A 21,395-nucleotide genomic window follows, 5' to 3' on the forward strand; every position below is an offset into this window, starting at 1 on the left:
CAGCAAACCAGGCTTGCTCTCAGCTGCTGGAAACAGAGGTCTGTAAACTCCTTAGCATCAAAATGGGATGGCAAAACCCCACCCAAGGCCACCAGGCTTTCTAGCAAAGCTACTGCTGGGGCTCTCTCAGCTCTTCATTCTGGGCTGTGACCCTGGTTCCCCTTTCCAGGTCACAGGAGATGCCTTCATTTGTGTCCCTGGTCTCTGGTAGTGACAGCAACATGGGTTTTGTCTTGTCTTGCTCCTCAGCTCTTCAAGGGTCACAGCAATTGGAGCATTTCCAGCTGGGTTTTTGTGAGACCTCTCAGATTGTGATTCCTCTGGGGGGAACTCTGTGCTGAGGTAAACTGGAGTAGGAAATCTGCAGCACAGAGAGTTGGCTTCTGCAGGAGGTTGCCATCGACAGCGCTCCCAGCACCCAGCTTTACATTACCCAAGCTTTACACTGAAGCAGGAAGTGCATCCCAGGGTCCCACGCTCCTGGTGCTGCTTGGGTTTTGCAGCTGCTGTCTTGACTGCTGAGCCTTCTTTCCTTCTTCCCCTGAGCAGTTTGTGGGCTTGCTCTGTTTTGTAACAGCACATCAGCGTCCGCTCCATCGAGCCCCTCTGGATCTCCACCCTGGGCAAAAGTGAGGTCACAGTGAAAGGAGAGAACTTCACCCGGGCCTCAGGCATAAAGCTGGTCCTGGCTGGCACCACTGGCTGCAAAACAGACATGTGAGTCAAGCTCTGCAAGGGGCACTGCTGGTGGACTTTGCATGCTGAAAATCCCAGGCTCCCAGGGTGTCAGGGCTCGGAAGGCACCTCCGGAGATCCTCCAGTCCAAGCCCCCTGCCAGAGCAGGAGCAGAGACTCCAGCACAGGGCACACAGAACACATCCAGACAGGGCTGGGAAGCCTCCAGAGCAGGAGACTCCACAACCTCCCTGGGCAGCCTGCTCCAGGGCTCTGGGAGCCTCCCAGGGCAGAAGTTCCTCCTCATGTTGAGGTGGAACCTCCTGTGCTGGAGTTCATATCCATTGCCCCTTGTCCTATCCCAGGGTGCAGCTGAGCAGAGCCTGTCCCCTCCCTCCTGACCCCCAGCCCTCAGCTATTGATAGACATTGATCAGATCCCCTCCAAGTCTTCTCCTCTCCAGACTGCACACCCCCAGGGCTCTCAGCCTTTCCTCCCCAGGTAGTCTCCAGTCCCTGCAGCATCCTTGTAGCCCTCCCTGGGGCTCTCTCCAGCAGATCCCTGTCCCAAAATGCTGCCCACATAGCCTGGGCAGTGCAGCTGTGTGAGCAGTTGCCATGGACAGCTCTCCTGGGCAGAGCAGGGGATGCTCTGTGCTCCCTCAGGTGTGCTTTCCCTTCAGATTCCTGAAGGATGGAGGTGAATTAGGTGATCTGGGACAGTGCAAGGACGGGCTGGGTGGCTGGGCAGTTCTCTCAGCAGTGGCAGGCCAGTCCTGTAGCTGTGGCCCTCTGTGCCTTCCAGCAGGCATCAGGAAGTTAGATTCCAGGAGAGAGTCTCAGCTTCTGTTTAACTTTTTCTCTGGTTCAAAATATTTCCTACATATTGCAGGGTTCTGCTTGTGGAAGCACAGACACCCTGCCAGGGGAGGGAATCTCTCAGGCAGTGGCTGGTACTTTTCTCTGTTGATGATTGCACACTGTAGCCCCTAGATAATTAGGCTGGTTTATTCTGAAGCAGTAATTTTCAGGTGCAGCTGCAATGACTGCCTGTGATTTCCAAGCCCATTTTACATCTTTAGCACTCAGGCAGTGCTGCTCAATTTTTACTTCAACCACAAATACCCTGGGGACCACAGAGAACAAATGGAGAGGAGGAGGGAGAGAGGAGAAGGGGAGAGAGAAAGAGGAGGGAGGAAAAGGGAGGAAGAAGGGAGGAAAAAGGAGAGAAGGAGGGGGAGAGAGAGAAGTAGAGAGGAAAAGGAGGAAGGAAAAAGGAGAGAGAAGTAGAGAGAAAAGGAGTAAAAAGAGAGGAAGGAGGAAGGAAAAAGAGAAGAGGGAGAGAGAATAGAAAGAAGAGGGAGTAAGAGTGAGACAGGAAAGAGAAGAGAAGAGGGAGAGAAAGTAGAGGAGGGAATAAAAGAGATAAATGGGGGAGGAAAGAGGAGAGATGGAGGGAGAGAGAAGTAGAGAGAAATGAGGGAGTAAAGGGAGGAAGGAAAAAGACGAGGGAGAGGAAAGTAGAAAGAAGAGGAAGGAAGGAGGGAGGACAAAGGAAGGAGAGAGAAGGAGAGAGAAAGGAGGGAATAAAAGGGAGGACAAAGGAGCAAAGGAGGGAATAAAAGGGATAAAAGGGAGGACAAAGGAGCAAAGGAGAGAGAGAAGTAGAGAGAAAGAGGAGGGGGAAGGAGGGGCAAAAGAGAAAGGAAAATAAGAGGAGGAAGCTGCAGATTCTCTTTCTTGCCTGGCTCCTGGCCCATGCTGGTAGCAGAGAGCAAAGAGCAAAAGCCCACATTGCATGACAAAGCCTCCTCCCGAGGCCAGGAGCCTGCCCTGCCCTGTGTGGTTGGTGTGGCACTCAGCAGCTTCATTCAGGAGCTGCCCTGCTTTGTCCTTTCAGCTCCCTGCTCTGTCTTCCCACCTCCATCTGGCAGCTCGGAGAGAGATTCATTTGTCTTTCCTCCCCATCCTTTGCTCCAGGTTACAGGCTCTGTGCAGTAACACCCAGGAGTGGCACAGTGGCAGCTGTGCTGCAGCTTCTTGCCTCTTTTCTTTCTCCTCCAGCATTAACGTGAGGAATGTGCTGAACGACACACAGATGACGTTTGCTCTCCCACCGACACGGAAAGAGGCCAAGAGCATCTGTGTGCAGGCTGCTGGGAAGAAGTGTTCCCCACCCATGACCCTGCACTATGTCTCACTGCCATCCTGTGTTGGAATCACACCAAATACCTCCTGGATCAGGTAAGCTGGCCTTGCTGTGCTGCTTAGGTGTTTGTTCAGCTGGAGTCCCCCTGAGCCCACATGAGCCTCCCTGCTTGGCCAGGCTGCAGCACATTGTGGAGGGCTGCTGTAGCACGCTGACTGTGGTGGACTGATGCACCCTGAACACACAGAGAGGGGCAAGAGAGCTGCAAGGTGCAACCTCTGCTCTGCAGCAGTCTGCAAACTCCCTGCTTCACAGGTTGCACTGGCTTAGAAGGGAGCCTCCAAGGGCCTCTTGTCCAACCCCCTGCAGGCAGCAGGGACAGCTCCAGCCAGAGCAGGCTGCCCAGGGACACAGCCAGGCCGATCCTGAATGTCCCCAGGGATGGAGCCTCAGCCACCTCCCTGGGCAGCCTGTGCCAGTGTCTCACCACTCTCCCTGTGCAGAACTTCCTTCTCATGTCCAACCTCACTCTGCCCTGCTCCAGTTCCAAACCATTGCCTCTCCTCCTGTCACTACCAGCCCTTCTGAGCAGTCCCTCCCCAGCTCTTCCCTGCTCACCTCAGGTCTCCTTAGCAGGAGTCAAAAATAGTCTCTTGATACTAGAGCTGAATTCAGAGTGTGGGTGGCTCTCACACATTCAAACTCCAGCTCACTTTGATGCTAATAAACTCTTCACCTCAGAGGGGTGTGAGGTGCCAGTGACTTGGAACTGAAAGGCAACTCCCCACCGGAGCAGCAGTGTTGCAGACTTGCTCTGGCACTGGGATCACAGGATCACAGACTGTTAGGGGCTGGAAGGGCCCTCAAGTCCAAGCCCCTGCCAAAGCAGGGTTCCCTAAAGCCAGAAGCAGCCTTTTCAAGCCTCTGCTGCTCAGGACAGTGTCAGGCAGAGCTTCCCACCTCTGCCTGCACAGCTTTCTACCCACTGTCACCTTCTTCCCCTGCTCTCCTGGCACCAAGCACCGGCAAGCACGGGTTTGAGGCGACGAGTTGGGCTGCCAGCTGCAGCAGCTGGGATGCATGGCTTCATCTCCAGGTGAGAGGCAGCTCAGGCAGCTGGAAATTAATAATACCTTAAACCACTCCAACTGTGTGCAGCAGAAATTGTGAGCCAGAGCCTTCAGACACAACCACCCTCGTGTGTGCTGAGGCAGATGGGCCGAACGCTGCCGAGAAGGCTTCCTGCCAGGTGCCTGGCACCGCCAAGCTCCTCCCGAGGCAGGCAGGAGTTAAGCACAGGCGAGGATGCTCCCAGGCACTGGAATACCACCTTGCTCTTTCTTCAAGCCAGGACATGAGGTCACTGTCTAGTTCTTGGGGTGCATGAGTAGCAAGCAAAGTGGAGGGTCCCTGCCAAGGAGTGTGGCTGTGTGGCCATCGAGGCACCGTGGCAGCAAAGTGTTTACCGCCGCGTTGTGAGGAGAGAAGGGAAGAGCACTTCAGCTCCAATCATCTTCTCCTGCAATCTGACTTTGTTGTGCTGGCTGTTACCAGAGCAAAATGCACATGAGGAGTTGGTTTGTGGTTGGAGCCTCAGTGCAGGACTTGGCAGGGGGAATAGCTGATGCTCACCTCCCTTCCCTGCCCTGCTTCTTGCAGCGGTGGTCGCAGGATTACTACGGTCGGTAGAAACTTCAACGTGGTGGACAGTGTGATCATTTCAGATGACCAGAGAGCAAACCTCACTGTAAGTCTGCATCTCATCTACAGCACCAAACAGAGGGCACCCTGGGGGTTAGGTTTGGTTCCTAAGGGTTCAGGAGGATCTCAGTGTTTTTCAGGCACACATCCCTCGCCCCCGCAGTAAATCTGACCTCTAGTAGGACTGCCCTTGCATGTCCTCACTACCAGCTCATGGATGCCTGTCAGCTACTTGCCTGCACAGCTCCCTGAGCCTTTTCTCTGGGCTCTAGACCCCTGTTCCAAATCTGCCCTTTCTGAGTGTCCCACCCTCCAGACATGGCTCTGTTGGAGGAGGAGGAGGAGGAGGAGGAGGAGTATTCCTCTCTGGCTTTGTGTCGAGAACCCACCCAGAGAGTGCCACTGCCTCAGCAAGGGGGAGCAGAGTGGAGCTGATGCTGAGGCAAACCCCTTGCTCTGAGGCTGTGGGAGGTAGGCATCCTGTTGGCTCCTGAGCCTGCAGCACAGAGACTGTGGAGGCAAAACTGGGGGGAGTGTAGCAGACCCCCTTTCAGGAGCTAAGCTGGGGAGAGGCAGTGCCCAGGGGTGCTGGGGAGCTTGTCCTGTGCTCCTCACAGGCACTGAGGGGAAGGAAGGAGAAATCACTGCCACTGTTCCTGTCTCACTGCAGGAAATAGCTGCCTTAGCAATGTGCAGTCAGCCCTAAAGCAGCATGCAGAGGGGGTGAGGAATGTCCTTCAGGGCAGACTGAGGCTCCACACAGAAAGTGTCCCAGGTGCTCTGCATGCAGCCCTGGCGGCAGGGCAGAGGTGCAGCAGGAACCTGTGTGAAGTCAGGAAGGCACTGAGCTGGTTCTGAGTGCCTCTGCTTCCTGCTGTACCCGCTGTGGGGTGTTGGCTGACTGTTGGAGCTGTGCTGTTGCATTTCCAGGTTGCCAGGTGCCCTGGCAATGACTCTGAGTATCATTACTTGACCCCGAGCCTGAGCCACGCAGCGGAGGGCAAAGTTGTCGATATGATGCTGAAAGTGGAAACTACCTTCATCCCTTGTGTCAAACTGCACTACCACCCTGACCCAGTCTTCATTAACTACCAGCTGCACACTGAGCTGGATCCTGACCTGGAGTTAAAAATATATGTAAGTGGGCAAGGAATGAACTGCACTTCCTGAGCTGGAATGGGGCTGGGGGGCGTCTGTTCCTTACTGGGTTGGTTAGTGACTGGGTATTGTCTTTGGGGCTTTGTCCTTTGTTCTTTTGGCTTTGTCCTTCCAGAAAGAAAATGACAACCTGAATATTTCTAAAGCTGAGGTGGAGGTCTATCTGTCCTACCTGAATGGGGCCCAGACCAAGAGGATCTGGTTCAGTGTCCAGAACATTACCAAAAAGCCAGACCGCAGCACCATCCTCTGCAAGTTCAAGAGGGAAGGGACAGACAGGATTGACTTCTCCACAGTCAAAGTCTTTGTGAGTAGAACTCTCTTTTGGTGCCATTCAGTGTTGGGATGCTGGCAGAACTGCAGCCAAAGGGAGCAGTGGTGCTCTCACCAGCAGTGCTCTCTCTGGATGCACTTCCTGCTCTGGTGGTGCTCGCTGGCACAGTTGCCTTCCTCTTCCCTGAGCAGTGCCTGACTGGCTTAGGTCCCACTGACCCTACTGAGGCCCTTTAGAATCTCAGAGTGGCTCAGGCTGGGAGGGAGCTCAGAGCTCAGCCCCTCCAGCCTCCCCTCCATGCCCAGGGACACCTCTCAGCTACACTCAGCTGCTCAGGGCCTCATCCAGCCTGGCCCTCAACACCCCCAGGCAGGAGGCAGCCACAGCCTCCCTGGGCAGCCTGGGCCAGAGGCTCAGCAGCCTCCTGCTGAACAACTTCTGCCTCAGCTCCACTCTGACCCTGCTCTGCCTCAGCTCCAAACCATTCCCCCTGGGCCTGGCTCCAGACCCCCTCAGCAAAAGTCTCTCTGCAGCCTCCCTGCAGGATCCCTTCAGGTGCTGGCAGCAGCTCTGAGGTGCCCCTGGAGCCTTCTCCTCTGCAGGCTGCACAGCCCCAGCTCCCTCAGCCTGTGCTCAGGGCAGAGCTGCTCCAGCCCTTGGAGCATCTTTGTGGCCCTCCTGTGGCCTCACTCCAAAAGCTCTGTGTGCTTGTGATGTCTACCTTATTTAGTCCATGAGTCATAAGCAAGATAAAGAAAAGAGGAGGAAAGAAATGGGGCCCCTGCAGAGGAAGGTAGGAGCAAAGACAGAAGCTGAATGTGAGCAGCTCCATCCCTGCCTCATCTCATTTTCCAGCAAGCAAGGATGGGGAGCAGAAGGTTCTGCTTTGGGAGTGCTCTGGCTGGATGTGGCAAGTGGAGAAAGGCAGGTGTGCTAGTCAGGAGATGGTCAGTGTATTTAGCCACTCATGCACTTTGGCTTTGGAAAAGGCCAGTGGGGCCCTGGGGATGCAGAGAGCAAAGGCTCCTTGTGCAGGAGCTGTGGGAGGATACAGACAAGCAAGGGGGAACAGCACTGGGTGGAGGAAGCAGCAGCTCTGCCTTGGCTTCTGTTCTTTGTAGCCTCAGGTACACCAAGGCTGTGTCCTTCCCAGCCCTGTGGGGTCTGCGGAGCTGCAGTGTGAGCATCCCCAGCTCCCAGCTGCCCTGGCTGCTCATCCCCTGTGCCAAGCCAGTGATTGCAGTCACCAGATCTCTGCCTCCCCTGCTGCAGCCCAAAATAATTCCAGCCCAGCTCTCCTTATCAATTATCTCAGGCTCATTTCTATCCCTGGCACTTGGTGGGATTCCTTTTCTGTCTCAAAGCATATTTTCACTTCTAGCCTGTTTATAGGGCTGAGCTACCCTTCAGTTATGTGTCTCCATGCTCCCCTGTGTGCACAGCCTCCTGCCAGGATTAGCCATGGGGAGTGAGTGCCTCTGGCAGGCTCCAGCACCCTCCTGTGCTCCTGCCTCTGACAGGCCCAGTGCCTGCTGAGGGAGGTGCTACAAGGAACGTGGTGTCTGCTCTTGGGCAGGCCTTCAGAGCACCTGCACCTGCAGAAGGAGCTGGAAACCTCTGCCAGTAAACAGGCAAGAGGGCTGCAGGCCAGGCAGCTGCCAGAGAGGTTCCTTCCCTCACTGCCTGCCTCGGTCTTGCCTGGCTTTTGTCATCAGCAGAGTAAGACACTGAGTGCAGGGGAACGGTTTGAACTGCCAGCATGCAGCTTCCTCACTCCACACTGCCACTCAGCAGCAGCTCAGAGCTGAAGGAGCCTCCTGGGGAGGTGCAGGCCAGATTCTGCCACTCCAATCTGCCAGACCACTCAGCAGCAGCTCAGAGCTGCAGGAGCCTCCTGGGCAGCTGCAGGCCAGATCCTGCCACTCCAATCTGCCAGAGCACTCAGCAGCAGCTCAGAGCTGCAGGAGCCTCCTGGGCAGCTGCAGGCCAGATCCTACCACTCCAATCTGCCAGAGCACTCAGCAGCAGCTCAGAGCTGCAGGAGCCTCCTGGGCAGCTGCAGGAGCCTCCTGGGCAGCTGCAGGAGCCTCCTGGGCAGCTGCAGGCCAGCTCCTGCCCTTCATAGTGAGAGCAGTGACAAAATTTGGTGCTCCATGAGGACTCCAGAATCTTCTCTCCTCACTGCTGTGCACCTGCAGTGGGAGTCAGGGTTGTGTTGGCCCCCAGGTTGTGCTGGCTGCTGCTGCCTGGCCAGCAGCCTGGAGAGGCTTTGTGTAACGTTTTGCTGGCATCTCTCCCTCGAGTCTCCTGCTAAGCACTGCTCTCCTCCATGCTCTCTACTAACACAGATGCTGGGGGTTGTTTTTTTTTCCTCTTCAGGTCAAATTAGGAAACTTTGAGCATGAAGTCAAACCAACCTCCTCACACATCTACCTGTATGTCCTGATTCTGCTGCCCATTGTGGTGGGTGTCATTATAGGTGAGTAGAGCAGCGTGGCCTCAGCATGGCCCTGTGCTGAAGGGTAAGGCCATGGCACACAGACAGGCTGGGCACTGGCACAAGCAGCCTGCTGGGCTTCCCCTGGTCATGGTAAGAAGGGACACCCAGGTCTGGTCTGGTCTGGTGGTGAAGCCCACCCTCTCAGCCTGTTTTGTTGGGGTTGCTCACCCCCATTCAGTGGTGGCACCCTTGTGTCACAGCCGGCCCCTTCCAGCTCTCAGAGCTCCCTGGAGGAGAGATCTTAGAGTTCCTTTCCCACAAGAGCAGCTCTGTCAGACCCTGGGTTAGTGCTGTGGTGTTTCAGGGTGTAGCTGGTGTGTGTCTGAGGTATCTCTCAGGGTGTAGCTGGTGTGTGTCTGAGGTGTCTCTCAGGGTGTAGCTGGTGTGTGTCTGAGGTGTCTCTCAGGGTGTAGCTGGTGTGTGTCTGAGGTGTCTTTCAGGGTGTAGCTGGTGTGTGTCTGAGGTGTCTCTCAGGGTGTAGCTGGTGTGTGTCTGAGGTGTCTTTCAGGGTGTAGCTGGTGTGTGTCTGAGGTGTCTCTCAGGGTGTAGCTGGTGTGTGTCTGAGGTGTCTCTCAGGGTGTAGCTGGTGTGTGTCTGAGGTATCTCTCAGGGTGTAGCTGGTGTGTGTCTGAGGTGTCTCTCAGGGTGTAGCTGGTGTGTGTCTGAGGTGTCTCTCAGGGTGTAGCTGGTGTGTGTCTGAGGTGTCTCTCAGGGTGTAGCTGGTGTGTGTCTGAGGTGTCTCTCAGGGTGTAGCTGGTGTGTGTCTGAGGTGTCTCTCAGGGTGTAGCTGGTGTGTGTCTGAGGTATCTCTCAGGGTGTAGCTGGTGTGTGTCTGAGGTGTCTCTCAGGGTGTAGCTGGTGTGTGTCTGAGGTATCTCTCAGGGTGTAGCTGGTGTGTGTCTGAGGTGTCTCTCAGGGTGTAGCTGGTGTGTGTCTGAGGTATCTCTCAGGGTGTAGCTGGTGTGTGTCTGAGGTATCTCTCAGGGTGTAGCTGGTGTGTGTCTGAGGTGTCTCTCAGGGTGTAGCTGGTGTGTGTCTGAGGTATCTCTCAGGGTGTAGCTGGTGTGTGTCTGAGGTATCTCTCAGGGTGTAGCTGGTGTGTGTCTGAGGTGTCTCTCAGGGTGTAGCTGGTGTGTGTCTGAGGTGTCTCTCAGGGTGTAGCTGGTGTGTGTCTGAGGTATCTCTCAGGGTGTAGCTGGTGTGTGTCTGAGGTGTCTCTCAGGGTGTAGCTGGTGTGTGTCTGAGGTATCTGCAGCTCCCTGCCCCAGCCCTGCAGTCTGTGCTATGGTTCTGCTCCGGGCTGGTTGCTGGTGGCTGCAAGTGGCTGTGAGATTGTGTGTCCCACTGTGCAGGTTGTGTGCAGCAGGGTGTGCAGTGCTATCAGATGAAGTTGGACTAGCAGGTCCAAGACCTGGGGGTAAGGAATGGTATTGATTAGATGTGGGGTTAGATGCAGGCAGCTGGGGGCTCGGTGCCAGCAGCAGAAACCCCAAGGCTCTGGGGGAGTGCAGGCTGGTTCCCACCTGGCTGTTGCCCACCCTGGCATGCAGAGGGGTGGCTGTGCTGCAGTTTCTGTGCTCAGCCTGTTGTTTCTCCTTCCCTTGCAGTGGCATTCATAGTCACCAGGTACAAGTCCAAGGAGCTAACTCGCAAGCAGAGTCAGCAGCTGGAGCTGCTGGAGTACGAGATTCGGAAGGAGATCCGTGAGGGTAGGTCTGGAGAGCTGCCCAGAGCTCAGCTGCAGCAGAGCTGAGGCTGCAGCTCACACCACAGGAACCCTGGGACTGCACAGCTGTTAGGATGCTTTTGTGCCCTGCCAGAGCTCCCCCCCAGCACTGGTGTGCAGGAGCAGATAGCACTCAGCTGATGGCATTGCAGGTGGTGGTGCCTGCAGCCCAGGGGATCGATGCTCCCCCACCCCCAGGAGGTCCAGCTAGGAAAGCAGCCCCATCTCACTGAGAGCTGAGCTTCAAGGGACATCCTGAGGCTCTGAGCAGCCTGGGCTGGTGGGAGGTGTCCCTGCCCGTGGCAGGGGGGCTCTGCCTCAGCAAAGCTCTGGGGGAGAAAGCAGCCAAGGGCCTGCTCATTGGGCAGCTCCACAGGAAGAGCTGAGCTGCTGGGGAGAGAGAAGGCTGCCCAGGGAGGCTGTGGCTGCCTCCTGCCTGGGGCTGTTCAGGGCCAGGCTGGATGAGGCCCTGAGCAGCTGAGTGTAGCTGAGAGGTGTCCCTGGGCACAGAGGGGAGGTTGGAGCAGATGAGCTCTGAGCTCCCTTCCAGCTGAAGCCATCCCATGGCTCTGTGATCTGTGATCTCTTGGGGCAGGTTGGGGAGGTGGCTGTGGAGCTGACTGTGTGTGCCCTCAGCTAACTCTCTGGGTGGGGAGGGGGGCTTCTTTCCCAGGGTTTGCTGAGCTGCAGATGGATGAGCTGGACGTGGTGGATAGCTTTGGGACCGTTCCCTTCCTTGACTACAAACACTTTGCTCTTAGAACTTTCTTCCCAGAGGTAAATACTGAGCAGCTCTTTCCAGGTGGCAGTCCTGCCTGACCTCTGGGACATGGAGTCAGTGCTGTGCAGTACTGCACACTGCTTTCACAAGAAACCTTTCTGAGGTCAGGAATGAGCCTCAGGGCTGTGCACCTCTGCTTTCATGCAGGCCCTGCATGCTGTGGGTGCAGCATCCTTGGTGGGTTTGCAGGGGCTGTGTGTGCATCCACTTGGGCTTTGCCCAGCCTCACAAAGCCTTCCAGGCCACTGCAGCTCAGCTGTAGTTTACCCCCAGCTCCTTGTGGCCTCATGCTCTCACTCTGCTGTGGCTGATTGAGTGGCAGTCAGGCTGGCTGACATGCTGGCTGGCATCATGACCCCAGCTAATTAGCCATGTGGGATGAAGAAGTGGCTCTGAGGTCCTACTGGCTTCACACTCCAAGCTGCTGACGTGGTAGACCCCAAAGAGAGAGGAGTGCAGGCCAAAGCCACAGCAGCCCTGAAGTGCTGCCCAGCTTGGAGCTCCTTGTTCCTGGGAGCAGCCCCTGCCACCCTGTGGTGGTGTGGCATGGCACATGCAGAGGCCTTCCACCCTGGGAGCTGGGTTCTCACACCACAGCAAACTGGCAGCATCCCTTCTGCTCCCCCTGGGGTGCCCCCAGGCTGATTTGTGTGAGGTCACTCAGGGAGGGTTGAGGAGAATGGCTCAAGGGCTCCACACCTCCTGCCTCTCTCCTCTCAGCTGCCTTTGTTGCTGGGCATGTCAGCATTAGCACAGGGCTTTGGTTCTGAGGGGCTGGTCTTGTCCTAGGCTGCAGAGGCTGCCTGGCTGTGGTGCTTTGCTCTGTGCACAGCAGAGAGAGGATACAAAGGCACAAAGTCTGCCAGCCTCTGCTGCACTGCACCAGGTCAGCCTTGCCTTGGTCAGCCTCATGCCCCTGCTCACCCTGAAAATGATTCCAATTAGGTTTAGTCTCAGTGTGAAATGTTGATGGCAGAAAGGTCAGCTCAGCACTGCTGGCTCTCTGCTGACATGTGCTGTCAGGGAAGCCATTTCCCTTGCTGTGTGCCAATTTCTCCTGCTGAGTGCCTAGCTGTTTGCATTGCAGGGGTGTTCAAACATGCCTTGTGCTGTAAGGATGTGGGAGCAGAGCAGTGCTCCACTAAACAAACACCAGAGATGAACAGAGAAGGCAATCAGGGAGTAGATTGCCACTGAGTGTCAGCAGGGCTGGCAGGAGGGCTGAGATGACAAACCTCCAGCTCTGTGCTCTGCTCCTTCTGCCTTCTGCTCTGTCTGATGACCTTTGTCTCCTCTCATCCAAGCTGTTGGGACATGGACAGCAAAGCTCTTCACTGAGCAGCTCCTGTGGCCAGGGCAGGGACAGGCAGCCCCAGAGAGTGGTGCAGCCCCCTTGCCTGAGACATCTGTCCCAGCATGGGCTGAGCTGCTGGAGGGGGGACTCAGATAGCCAAGCCTGAGAGGCAGGACTCCATCTTCATTGTGAGCTTCCAGCTTCCTGCTGCCTCCATGTCCTGGCTCTCATCTGGCTTGAGAGCTTCTGGCTTATGCCTGATGCTTGCAGGTCTTGAGTGGACATTGCATCTCTTGTTAAAAGGTTCCTTATGCTCAGCCTGAGTTTTGCTTTCCTTGTTAAGTTGGGATCAGTGCTTCTGCCTTCCTCCAGTTCCCCACACTGCTTGGCTTAGTGCTGCCCTCCTTGCTCCCAGGCCACAAGCACCTTGAGCCTTCTGGCTGTGCCAGGCTCTCTGTGTGAGCCTTTCCTTGGGAGGTGGCAATAGGGGTGCTGAAGAATGCCTGGAAAGAAAGGAGGAAGAGTGAGAAGAGGCTGGAAGGGAAGAAGAGGAGAGGAGGCATGGGGGAAATGGGAGAGGTGGCAAATCAGACCAGAAGTTAGCTGGGAGGGGGCAGGGTGTGCTTGCAGCCCAGGAGACACAGCACAGCCTGGCCTGCATAAAGGGAGGCTGGCAGCAGCTCAAGGGAGCTGATTCTCTGCTCTCTGAGACCCCAGCTGGAGTCCTGTGTTTGGTTCTGGGGTCCCCACAAAGGAGGGCCAGGGACCTGTCAGAGAGGGGCCACAAAACTGCTTGGAGGGGAGGAGCACCCTCTGGAGAAAGCCTGAGTGAGTTGGGGGTGTTGAGCCTGGGGAAGAGAAGGCTCCAAGGGCCTTGTAGCAGCCTGGTGGTGTAAAGGAGGTTTATAAGGGACTGAGGGGGACTTGGTGCCAGGGCCTGCAGTGCCAGGGCCTGCAGTGCCAGGATGAGGGCACATGGTTTTGAACTGGGAAAGAGTGGAATCTGCTGGGCATTAGGAAGCAATTCTTTGTGGTTAGCCAGAGGAGTTGTGTTTGCCCTCTCCCTGGAGGTGTTCAAGGCCAGGTTGGGCAGGACTTCAAGCAGTGGGTCTAGGGCAGGATGTCCCTGCCCCTGGCAGGGAGCTGAAGATTGAAGATCCCTTCCAAGCTGAACCATTCTGTGGCTCTGTGAGGGAGCCAGGGGCTGCCAGCAGCACAGAGAGAGCAGCTGGCAGTGAGTGTTAGCAGTGTGAACTTGTCACTCAGGGGTGCTGCTCTCACATCATGCAGCTGTGTTGGGACCTTCCAGCCAGGAAGGATCAGACAGGAGGTGCTGAGAAGGTGTTTGAGAAGCTGGGGGCTGAGCTTTTGCTGGGGGATGTGTGGTGGCAGCTGTGCCTCGGGAGGCTGACAGCATGGCCCTCCTGGGGGCATCATTAGTGAGCACTGATGAAGTGTCTGGAGCTGAATGGGGGCAGATGAGCTCAAGTGTCACTGTGGCAGGAGCCCTGGGCACCAAAGGCTGGCATTGCCATCCAGGCAGGATGCAGCACAGCAGTCCATGAGGGTGGTGAACAGCTCCTCCTGCAGAGCCTCAGCTGGCTGCTGTGCTGGGGCAGCTCAGCAGCACAGAGGAACACACAGAGGAGCTCTGAAGTCCGTGCCAGGGCACCCTGGGGAGTTGGTTTCCCAGTGAGGCTTGGCAGCACCTTGGCAGAAGTCCTTGTGTGGAGTTTCTATGTCACAGCTGCACAAGAATTCAGCATCCCCAGTGCTTCCCTGCAGGTTCATCTATTCCAGACTCTGGCACAGGCTGCCCAGGGAGGCTGAGGCTGCCTCCTGCCTGGAGATGTTCAGGGCCAGGTTGGGTGAGAGTTTGAGCAGCCTGGGCTGGTGGGCTTGGAGTGCCAGCACAAGGGACAGTGGCTTTGAGCTGGGAGAGAGGAAATTGAGACTGGAGATGGGGAAGAAATGCTTTAGAGTGAGGCTGGGGAGACTGGCCCAGGCTGCCCAGGGAGGCTGTGGCTGCCTCCTGCCTGGGGGTGCTGAAGGCCTGGCTGGGTGAGACTTGGGGCAAGCTGGGCTGGTGGGAGGGGTCCCTGCCCAGGGCAGGGGCTTGGAGCTGGCTGAGCTTTGAGGTCCCTTCCAGCCCAACCCCTTCTGTGAACCTGTGTGTGCCTAAGAGTGATCCATGTCCCCTGTCTTCTGTTGCAGTCAGGAGGCTATGCATCCATCTTCAGTGAAGACATGCCCCAGGTAAGTGGCTGTAGTGTGGTGATTTGCCTTTAGCTCAGTGCTGCCCAGGGCACACCAGATGGCCTCTTCACTGTCTTCCCTTCCCCCCTGAGGAGCTCCCATGGATTTGTCCCCACAAAGCACTGGGGAGGTGCTGTGTCCTGTGCCTTCCTGAGCCGAAACCCAGAGGCTCTGGGGCTGGGCAGTGGCCTGGAGCCATCCTGGCTGGCACCACTGGCAGCAGGTGTGCTCTGTGGTGTCACACACAAACCTGTGGTGAGAATCAATTGCAAGCTCCCCCCTGGTCTGGATGGGGCCAGGGTCTTCCCCCAGCTGTTGCTTCCCATGTGGTTTCATTGTAATTGCTTTTGGTTTGTGTTCTGAGCATGAGGAATCCATCACAGCCAGACTACAGCCTGCTTGTCTTTTGTTTAACTGTTCCAGAGCAGAGACCAAACCAGCAAGGATGAAAGCTTCAACATGTTGCATGCTTTAATTTGTAACAAGAGCTTTCTTGTTACTCTCATTCACACCCTTGAAAAGCAGAAAAATTTCTCTGTGAAGGACAGGTACAGTATGATTATGCTTCTCATCTTCAAGGCAGTTAGCAAGGGGGAGAGCAGAAACCACCAAGCCAAACCCCAGCCCCCAGAGCCAGCCTGGCCTGTGGCTCCCAGCTGTGATTGCTGCTCCTTGCAACCCAAGCTTGCATTGCTCCAGAGCATTTTTCCATCTTCTTTCCATCTGTGCACACTGAGGCAGGGGAAAAAAAGCCACCCCAAAGGCACTGCCATGAAGCAGGGCATCCAGAGAAGTCAGTGTTTGTGCTTGCAGGCAGGCAGGGGAGCAGGGAGGCTCCCCTCAAAACTCTGAGTGCTGCCTGCAGCTGGGTCAGCACTTGAGCAGGGCAGGAACCTCCTGTCCCCGGTGGTGCTGCAGTGAGAGGAGAGGCTGAGAGCCCTGGGGCTGCTCAGCCTGCAGAGGAGGAGACTGAGAGGGCCTCTGAGCAGCGTCTGTCAGGAGCTGAGGGTCAGGAAGGAAGGGACAGGGGCAGGCTCTGCTCTCCTGTGCCCTGGGACAGGACAAGGGGCAGTGGATGGAGACTCCAGCACGGGAGGCTCCACCTCAACACCAGGAAGAACTTCTTTGGTGTGAGGCTGCTGCAGGCCTGGAGCAGGCTGCCCAGAGAGCTTGTGGAGTCTCCTGCTCTGGAGACTTTCAAGACCCTGCTGGATGTGTTCCTGGGTGATCCTGCTCTGGCAGGGGGTTGGACTGGATCGTGTCCAGAGGCCCCTTCCAACCCCTGCCATGCTGGGTGGGAGGGACACATTCTGTGTGGCACCACAGCAGCAAGAGCAGGTGGCTGGCACTGGGCAGAGCTCTGTGGAGATCAGTGGACACTTCCTGTGCCTGAGGAGGGAAAACTTAGGGTATGAGCTGCCCTAAGGAGTTCCATTTGTGAAAGGGGTTTGGGTAGAGACCACCCAGATGTGACCATCCAGATGTTACACTTGCTTTGGTTTCCCTTCCCCCCTGTTTTTCCCAGGTGCTTGTTTGCATCCTTCCTGACCATTGCCCTCCAGACCAAGCTGGTGTACCTGACCCACATCCTGGAAGTGCTGACAAAGGACTTGATGGAGCAGTCAAGCAATGTGCAGCCTAAGCTGCTGCTCAGGAGGACTGAATCTGTGGTGGAGAAGCTGCTGACCAACTGGATGTCTGTCTGCCTCTCTGGCTTCCTCCGGGTAGGTGTGCACCTTCCACCCCCAGGCAGCCAGGAGGCTCTCTGCAGCTGATTGCTGCCTTCACAGCTGCTCTGGGGGGCAGCTCAAAGCACTCCCTCTAACATTTGGCATCACTGATGGGTGGCTCTGCTGCTCCAGGTGAGTGAGCTGGCTGTGCTCAGGGGGTGCAGGGCAGGGGCCCCTCTGTGAGTGATGGCCATGTCCTCTGTGTGGCTGAAACTGGGAGAGCTGTCCAATGGTAATGGCTGGCTGGGATCACTTCCCCACTCCCCTGTCCTGTTCTCCTGGCAGACACATTCTGCTCCATGAGATGTGTTGTGGTTTGAGCTGGGAGAGGGCAGATTGAGACTGGAGATTGGGAAGAAATTCCTTGCAGTGAGGCTGGGGAGACTCTGGCACAGGCTGCCCAGGGGGGCTGTGGCTGTCCCCTCCCTGGAGGTGCTCAGGGCCAGGCTGGATGAGGCCCTGAGCAGCCTGGGCTGGTGGGAGGGGTCCCTGCCCATGGCAGGGGGTTGGGGCTGGATGATCTGGGAGGTCCCTTCCAGCCCAACCCCTGCTGTGAATCTCTTCCTAGGAGTCCATGAGCCAGTGATTGAAGTCATCATTTGTTACCCTCCCCTGTGTTCTGGCTGGCCATGAGCACAAGGCTAAACATGGTCCTTGTGTCTTCTTGCAGGAGACAATTGGTGAGCCTTTCTATTTGCTGGTGACCACCCTCAACCAGAGGATCAACAAAGGCCCTGTGGATGCCATCACTTGCAAAGCTCTCTACACCCTCAACGAGGACTGGCTGCTGTGGCAGGTCTCTGAGTTCAGGACAGTGGTAGGTTTGCTCTTGCTCTTCCCTCCAAGCACAGTCCTCAGATCACCCAGTCCCACCTTCAACCCACCCTGGCCCCAGCTGCCATGGCCACAGGGTTCTTGAGCCCCCCCAGGGCTGGGGACTCCACCACCTCCCTGGGCAGCCTCTGCCAGTCCCTGACCACTCCTGCACCAAGGACATTTTTCCTCCTCTCCAACCTCACCCTCCCCTGGCCCAGCTCGAGCCCACAGACACCATGGGCAATGTTTGCTCCCTTTCTGGGAAGGGGAGTGAGGGCTCTCAGGCACTGAGGTGCTGCTCAGGTGCCCAGGTCATCACAGTGTTCCTAGTGGCAGAGGCTCAAAACACAGCAGAGGTTAGCTAGGTGGTGTTTGCCCAACAGACACGTCTCAAGGAGCACTCACTCCTCGCCTCACAGCATGCCCTAATCACTCAAGGGCAGCTTTAATGAGCTCTCAGGGCATTACAATTCCTCCTTGCTTTAAAGTGCACTACAGAAATCTCAGCAGATGCTTGGAGCTGGAGCTGGATCCCACTGCCCCAGGGAGCCAAAGCATGGAGTGCAGAGGCTGTCTTCTCCTCCTGTGTTGAGCTGTGGCTGGTCTGCAGGCAGCAGCAGCTTGCTGTGGCTGTCCATGTTATTAGCTGCACCTTAGCAAGGTCCCAGTGGGGTGGGGCTCAGTTAGCTGCTTGGTTAAATAGAACAGAATAGAATAAAGCAGGTTGGAAGAGACCTTCGAGATCATTGTGTCCAACCTATCACCCAGCACCACCTGATCAACTCACCCATGGCACCCAGCACCCTGTCAAGTCTCCTCCTGAACACCTCCAGGGCTGGGGACTCCACCACCTCCCCAGGCAGCCCATCCCAATGGGCAATCACTCTCTCAGTGTAAAACTTCCTCCTGACCTCCAGGCCCAGGACATTTACTTAGCCCCATGAGGGTGGGGGAACACTGGAAGAGGTTGCCCAGGGCAGGTGGTTGTGGAGATACTCAAGGTGAGGCTGGGCAGGGCTCTGGGCAGCCTGATCCAGGGGAGGATGTCCCTGCTGAGCCTGGGAGGTCCCTGCCAGCCCAGCCCATGCTGTGGTGCTCTGCTGCTGTGCAGTGTGTGAGAGCAGGTGCTGAAGAGCAGGCAGCAGAGCGAGAGGCAGCTCCTGCTGAGAGCCTGAAGAGAAGGGGAAATGGAGGAGAGGGACATTGCAGCACAGAAATAGCCTCAGGAGGAGAGGAGCAGCTGAAGGAAGCAGTGCTCCCAGGAGCATCAGCTCAGGGGGAGAGGCCCTGGGCTGGTGGGGAGTGTCCCAGCCCATGCAGGGGGCAGGAGCTGGATGGTCTTGGAGGTCCCTTCTAACCCAACCCATCCTGAGAGTGTGAGCTCCAGAAGCCTCAGCTCAGGGACTGGAGCAGCCAAAGGCTCTGAGCAAAATGAGCTTTCCAAGGGCAAGATGCAGCTAGGGCCCTGCCTGTGCTTTTGTCCTGCCAGAGCCTGACCTCAGGGCAGTCAGGCCAGGGCAGGAGTGCTGCCTGCTCAGCTGGTCTGCAGGCCTCACAGACCTGGCTGCAGCTTCCCTCTGCCAACCTCTCTCTTGCTAATTTTCTGCATGAGCTCCCAGCCTGAGGCCTGGAATCCAGGCTGCTGCTCCTGCAGGCAGCCCTCCTCCCCTGCCAGCCCCTCTGTCCTTCCCACGGACTTCTCTTCCTCAGAACTGAGCATCTTGGGGTCCTCCCTCAGCAGGGTGGAGTGTGGAGTGCTGCCCTTGGGCCACAGCAGCCCTGTGCAGCCCTGCAGGCTGGGGGAGGAGAGGCTGCAGAGCTCTGCCTGTGAGCTCTGGGCTCAAGGAGCTCCAATTGCTCCCAGTGAGCTTTTGTCTGAAGCAGTTGTGATAAGCTGAGAGTCTCTCAGGTTTGCTGGCAGGGCTCTGTGGGGCTCCCTGAAGGCACAGTCACAGCATGGGAAGGGTTGGAAGGGACCTCCAGAGACCACCCAGTCCAACCCCTCTGCCAGGGCAGGGCACACAGCAGCACAGCCAGGGGGGGTTGGAAAGGCTCCAGAGCAGACTCCACAGCCTCCCTGGGCAGCCTGCTCCAGGCTCCAGCAGCCTCACACCAAAGAAGTTTCTCCTCCTGCTGAGGTGGAGCCTCCTGGGCTCCAGTTTGTGGCCATGGCCTCTTGTCCTGTCCCTGGGCACCACCAGCCAGAGCCTGGGCCCCTCCATCCTGCCCCCCACCCCTCAGATACTGATGGACATTGCTCAGGTCCCTCTCAGTCCTCTGCTCTCCAGCCTAAGCAGCCCCAGGGCTCAGCCTCTCTCCACAGCAGAGACGTCGCAGTCCCTGCAGCATCCTCACAGCCTGCCCTGGACTCTGTGCCCTGGGGAGCCCGGGGCTGGGCACAGTGCCCCGGGTGTGCTCTCCCCAGGGCAGAGAGGCAGGACAGAAGCTCCCTGTCCCTGCTGTCCCCAGACAGTGAACGTGCTCTTCGAGAGGCTGCCGGAGGACGAGCGGGGGGAGCCCTGCCAGAGCCTGCCGGTCAACGTGCTGGACTGCGACACCATCGGCCAGGCCAAGGAGAAGAGCCTGCAGGCCTTCCTGCACAAGAATGGCTTCCTCTATGGCCTGCAGCTGGACGAGGTTGGCCTTGGTAAGACCCCCACCCACCTCCCCTGCAGCCCCTGCTCTGCCCTGCGGCTCCGCTGCCGCTGGCTCCTGCCTGCCGCCTGCCGTGCTGGAGCACACAGGCAGAGCCGTGGGGAGGCAGAGCCGGGCTGTGGGGAGGCAGAGCTGTGGGGAGGCAGAGCTGGGCTGTGGGGAGGCAGAGCTGGGCTGTGGGGAGGCAGAGCTGAGCTGTGGGGAGGCAGAGCTGAGCTGTGGGGAGGCAGAGCTGAGCTGTGGGGAGGCAGAGCTGGGCTGTGGGGAGGCAGAGCTGAGCTGTGGGGAGGCAGAGCCGAGCCGTGGGGAGGCAGAGCTGAGCTGTGGGGAGGCAGAGCTGAGCTGTGGGGAGGCAGAGCTGAGCTGTGGGGAGGCAGAGCTGGGGAAGCACTGCACCAGCTGGCACAGGCACCGGCACAGGCACCGGCACAGGCACTGCCACAGGCACTGTATGCACAGGCACTGTATGCACAGGCACCAGCACAGGCACTGGCACAGGCACTGTATGCACAGGCACTGTATGCACAGGCACCAGCACAGGCACCAGCTGGCACAGGCACTGGCACAGGCACTGGCACAGGCACTGTATGCACAGGCACCGGCAGAGGCCCTGGCACAGGCACTGTATGCACAGGCACTGTATGCACTGGCACCAGCTGGCACAGGCACTGGCACAGGCACTGGCACAGGCACTGTATGCACAGGCACCGGCAGAGGCCCTGGCACAGGCACTGTATGCACAGGCACTGTATGCACTGGCACCAGCTGGCACAGGCACTGTATGCACAGGCACTGGCACAGGCACTGTATGCACAGGCACCAGCTGGCACACAGGCACCGGCACAGGCACCAGAGCAGGTCTGTGTGGTGCTTCGCTGCCCAGCCCAGGCTGTGGTGGTGAGGGGTCCCTGCTGTCTGCTGCTGTCCCCTGCAGAGCTGCTGTCTGAGGAGCAGCCCAGGGAGCTGCTGGACGTGGATGGCTCCTCAGAGGTGCTGGAGGATGGCATAAGGAAGCTGAACACCATTGGGCACTATGAGGTGAGCCAGGGCTTGGGGGGCACCCAGTGCCAAGTGCTGTCTGCCTGACCCCAGTGCTGAGGCAGTGGCTGAGCAGCAGCAGCAGGGCAGCAAGGTGTGGCCCAGGGGGCTTGCAGTGAGTCCTGCTGCCCCTCAGAGGGCTGCCTGGGGCAGGGCTGTTTGGGGCAGGGCTGTGTGGGGCAGGGCTGTGTGGGGCAGGGCAGCCTGGGGCAGGGCTGTGTGGGGCAGGGCTGTGTGGGGCAGGGCTGTTTGGGGCAGGGCTGTGTGGGGCAGGGCTGTGTGGGGCAGGGCTGTGTGGGGCAGGGCTGTTTGGGGCAGGGCTGTGTGGGGCAGGGCTGTGTGGGGCAGGGCTGTTTGGGGCAGGGCTGTGTGGGGCAGGGCTGTTTGGGGCAGGGCTGTTTGGGGCAGGGCTGTTTGGGGCAGGGCAGCCTGGGGCAGGGCAGCCTGGGGCAGGGCTGTGTGGGGCAGGGCTGTTTGGGGCAGGGCTGTGTGGGGCAGGGCTGTTTGGGGCAGGGCTGTTTGGGGCAGGGCTGTTTGGGGCAGGGCAGCCTGGGGCAGGGCAGCCTGGGGCAGGGCTGTGTGGGGCAGGGCTGTGTGGGGCAGGGCTGTGTGGGGCAGGGCTGTGTGGGGCAGGGCTGTTTGG

The 21,395-nt window shown here is 57.8% G+C and overlaps 1 protein-coding gene across 1 annotated transcript in view; it reads left to right on the forward strand.

Annotated features, from left to right (window-relative positions):
- Positions 1-21,395, forward strand: part of PLXNC1 (plexin C1) — a 70,019-nt gene that overhangs the window by 35,810 nt on the left and 12,814 nt on the right. Inside the window, exons 10-23 of the mRNA XM_068142838.1 lie at positions 578-717; positions 2,739-2,918; positions 4,483-4,570; positions 5,455-5,661; positions 5,798-5,989; positions 8,336-8,435; positions 10,064-10,165; positions 10,856-10,959; positions 14,472-14,513; positions 14,937-15,061; positions 16,039-16,237; positions 16,914-17,060; positions 19,529-19,706; positions 20,649-20,752. Of these exons, the coding sequence (XP_067998939.1) occupies positions 578-717; positions 2,739-2,918; positions 4,483-4,570; positions 5,455-5,661; positions 5,798-5,989; positions 8,336-8,435; positions 10,064-10,165; positions 10,856-10,959; positions 14,472-14,513; positions 14,937-15,061; positions 16,039-16,237; positions 16,914-17,060; positions 19,529-19,706; positions 20,649-20,752 (1,908 nt within the window). The remainder of the gene's footprint in view (positions 1-577; positions 718-2,738; positions 2,919-4,482; positions 4,571-5,454; positions 5,662-5,797; positions 5,990-8,335; positions 8,436-10,063; positions 10,166-10,855; positions 10,960-14,471; positions 14,514-14,936; positions 15,062-16,038; positions 16,238-16,913; positions 17,061-19,528; positions 19,707-20,648; positions 20,753-21,395) is intronic.

This window comes from Melanerpes formicivorus, unplaced genomic scaffold (assembly GCF_026170545.1).
Source record: "Melanerpes formicivorus ecotype bairdi unplaced genomic scaffold, bMelFor1.0.p_v2 SCAF_8, whole genome shotgun sequence".
Taxonomy (NCBI): Eukaryota; Metazoa; Chordata; class Aves; order Piciformes; family Picidae; genus Melanerpes; species Melanerpes formicivorus.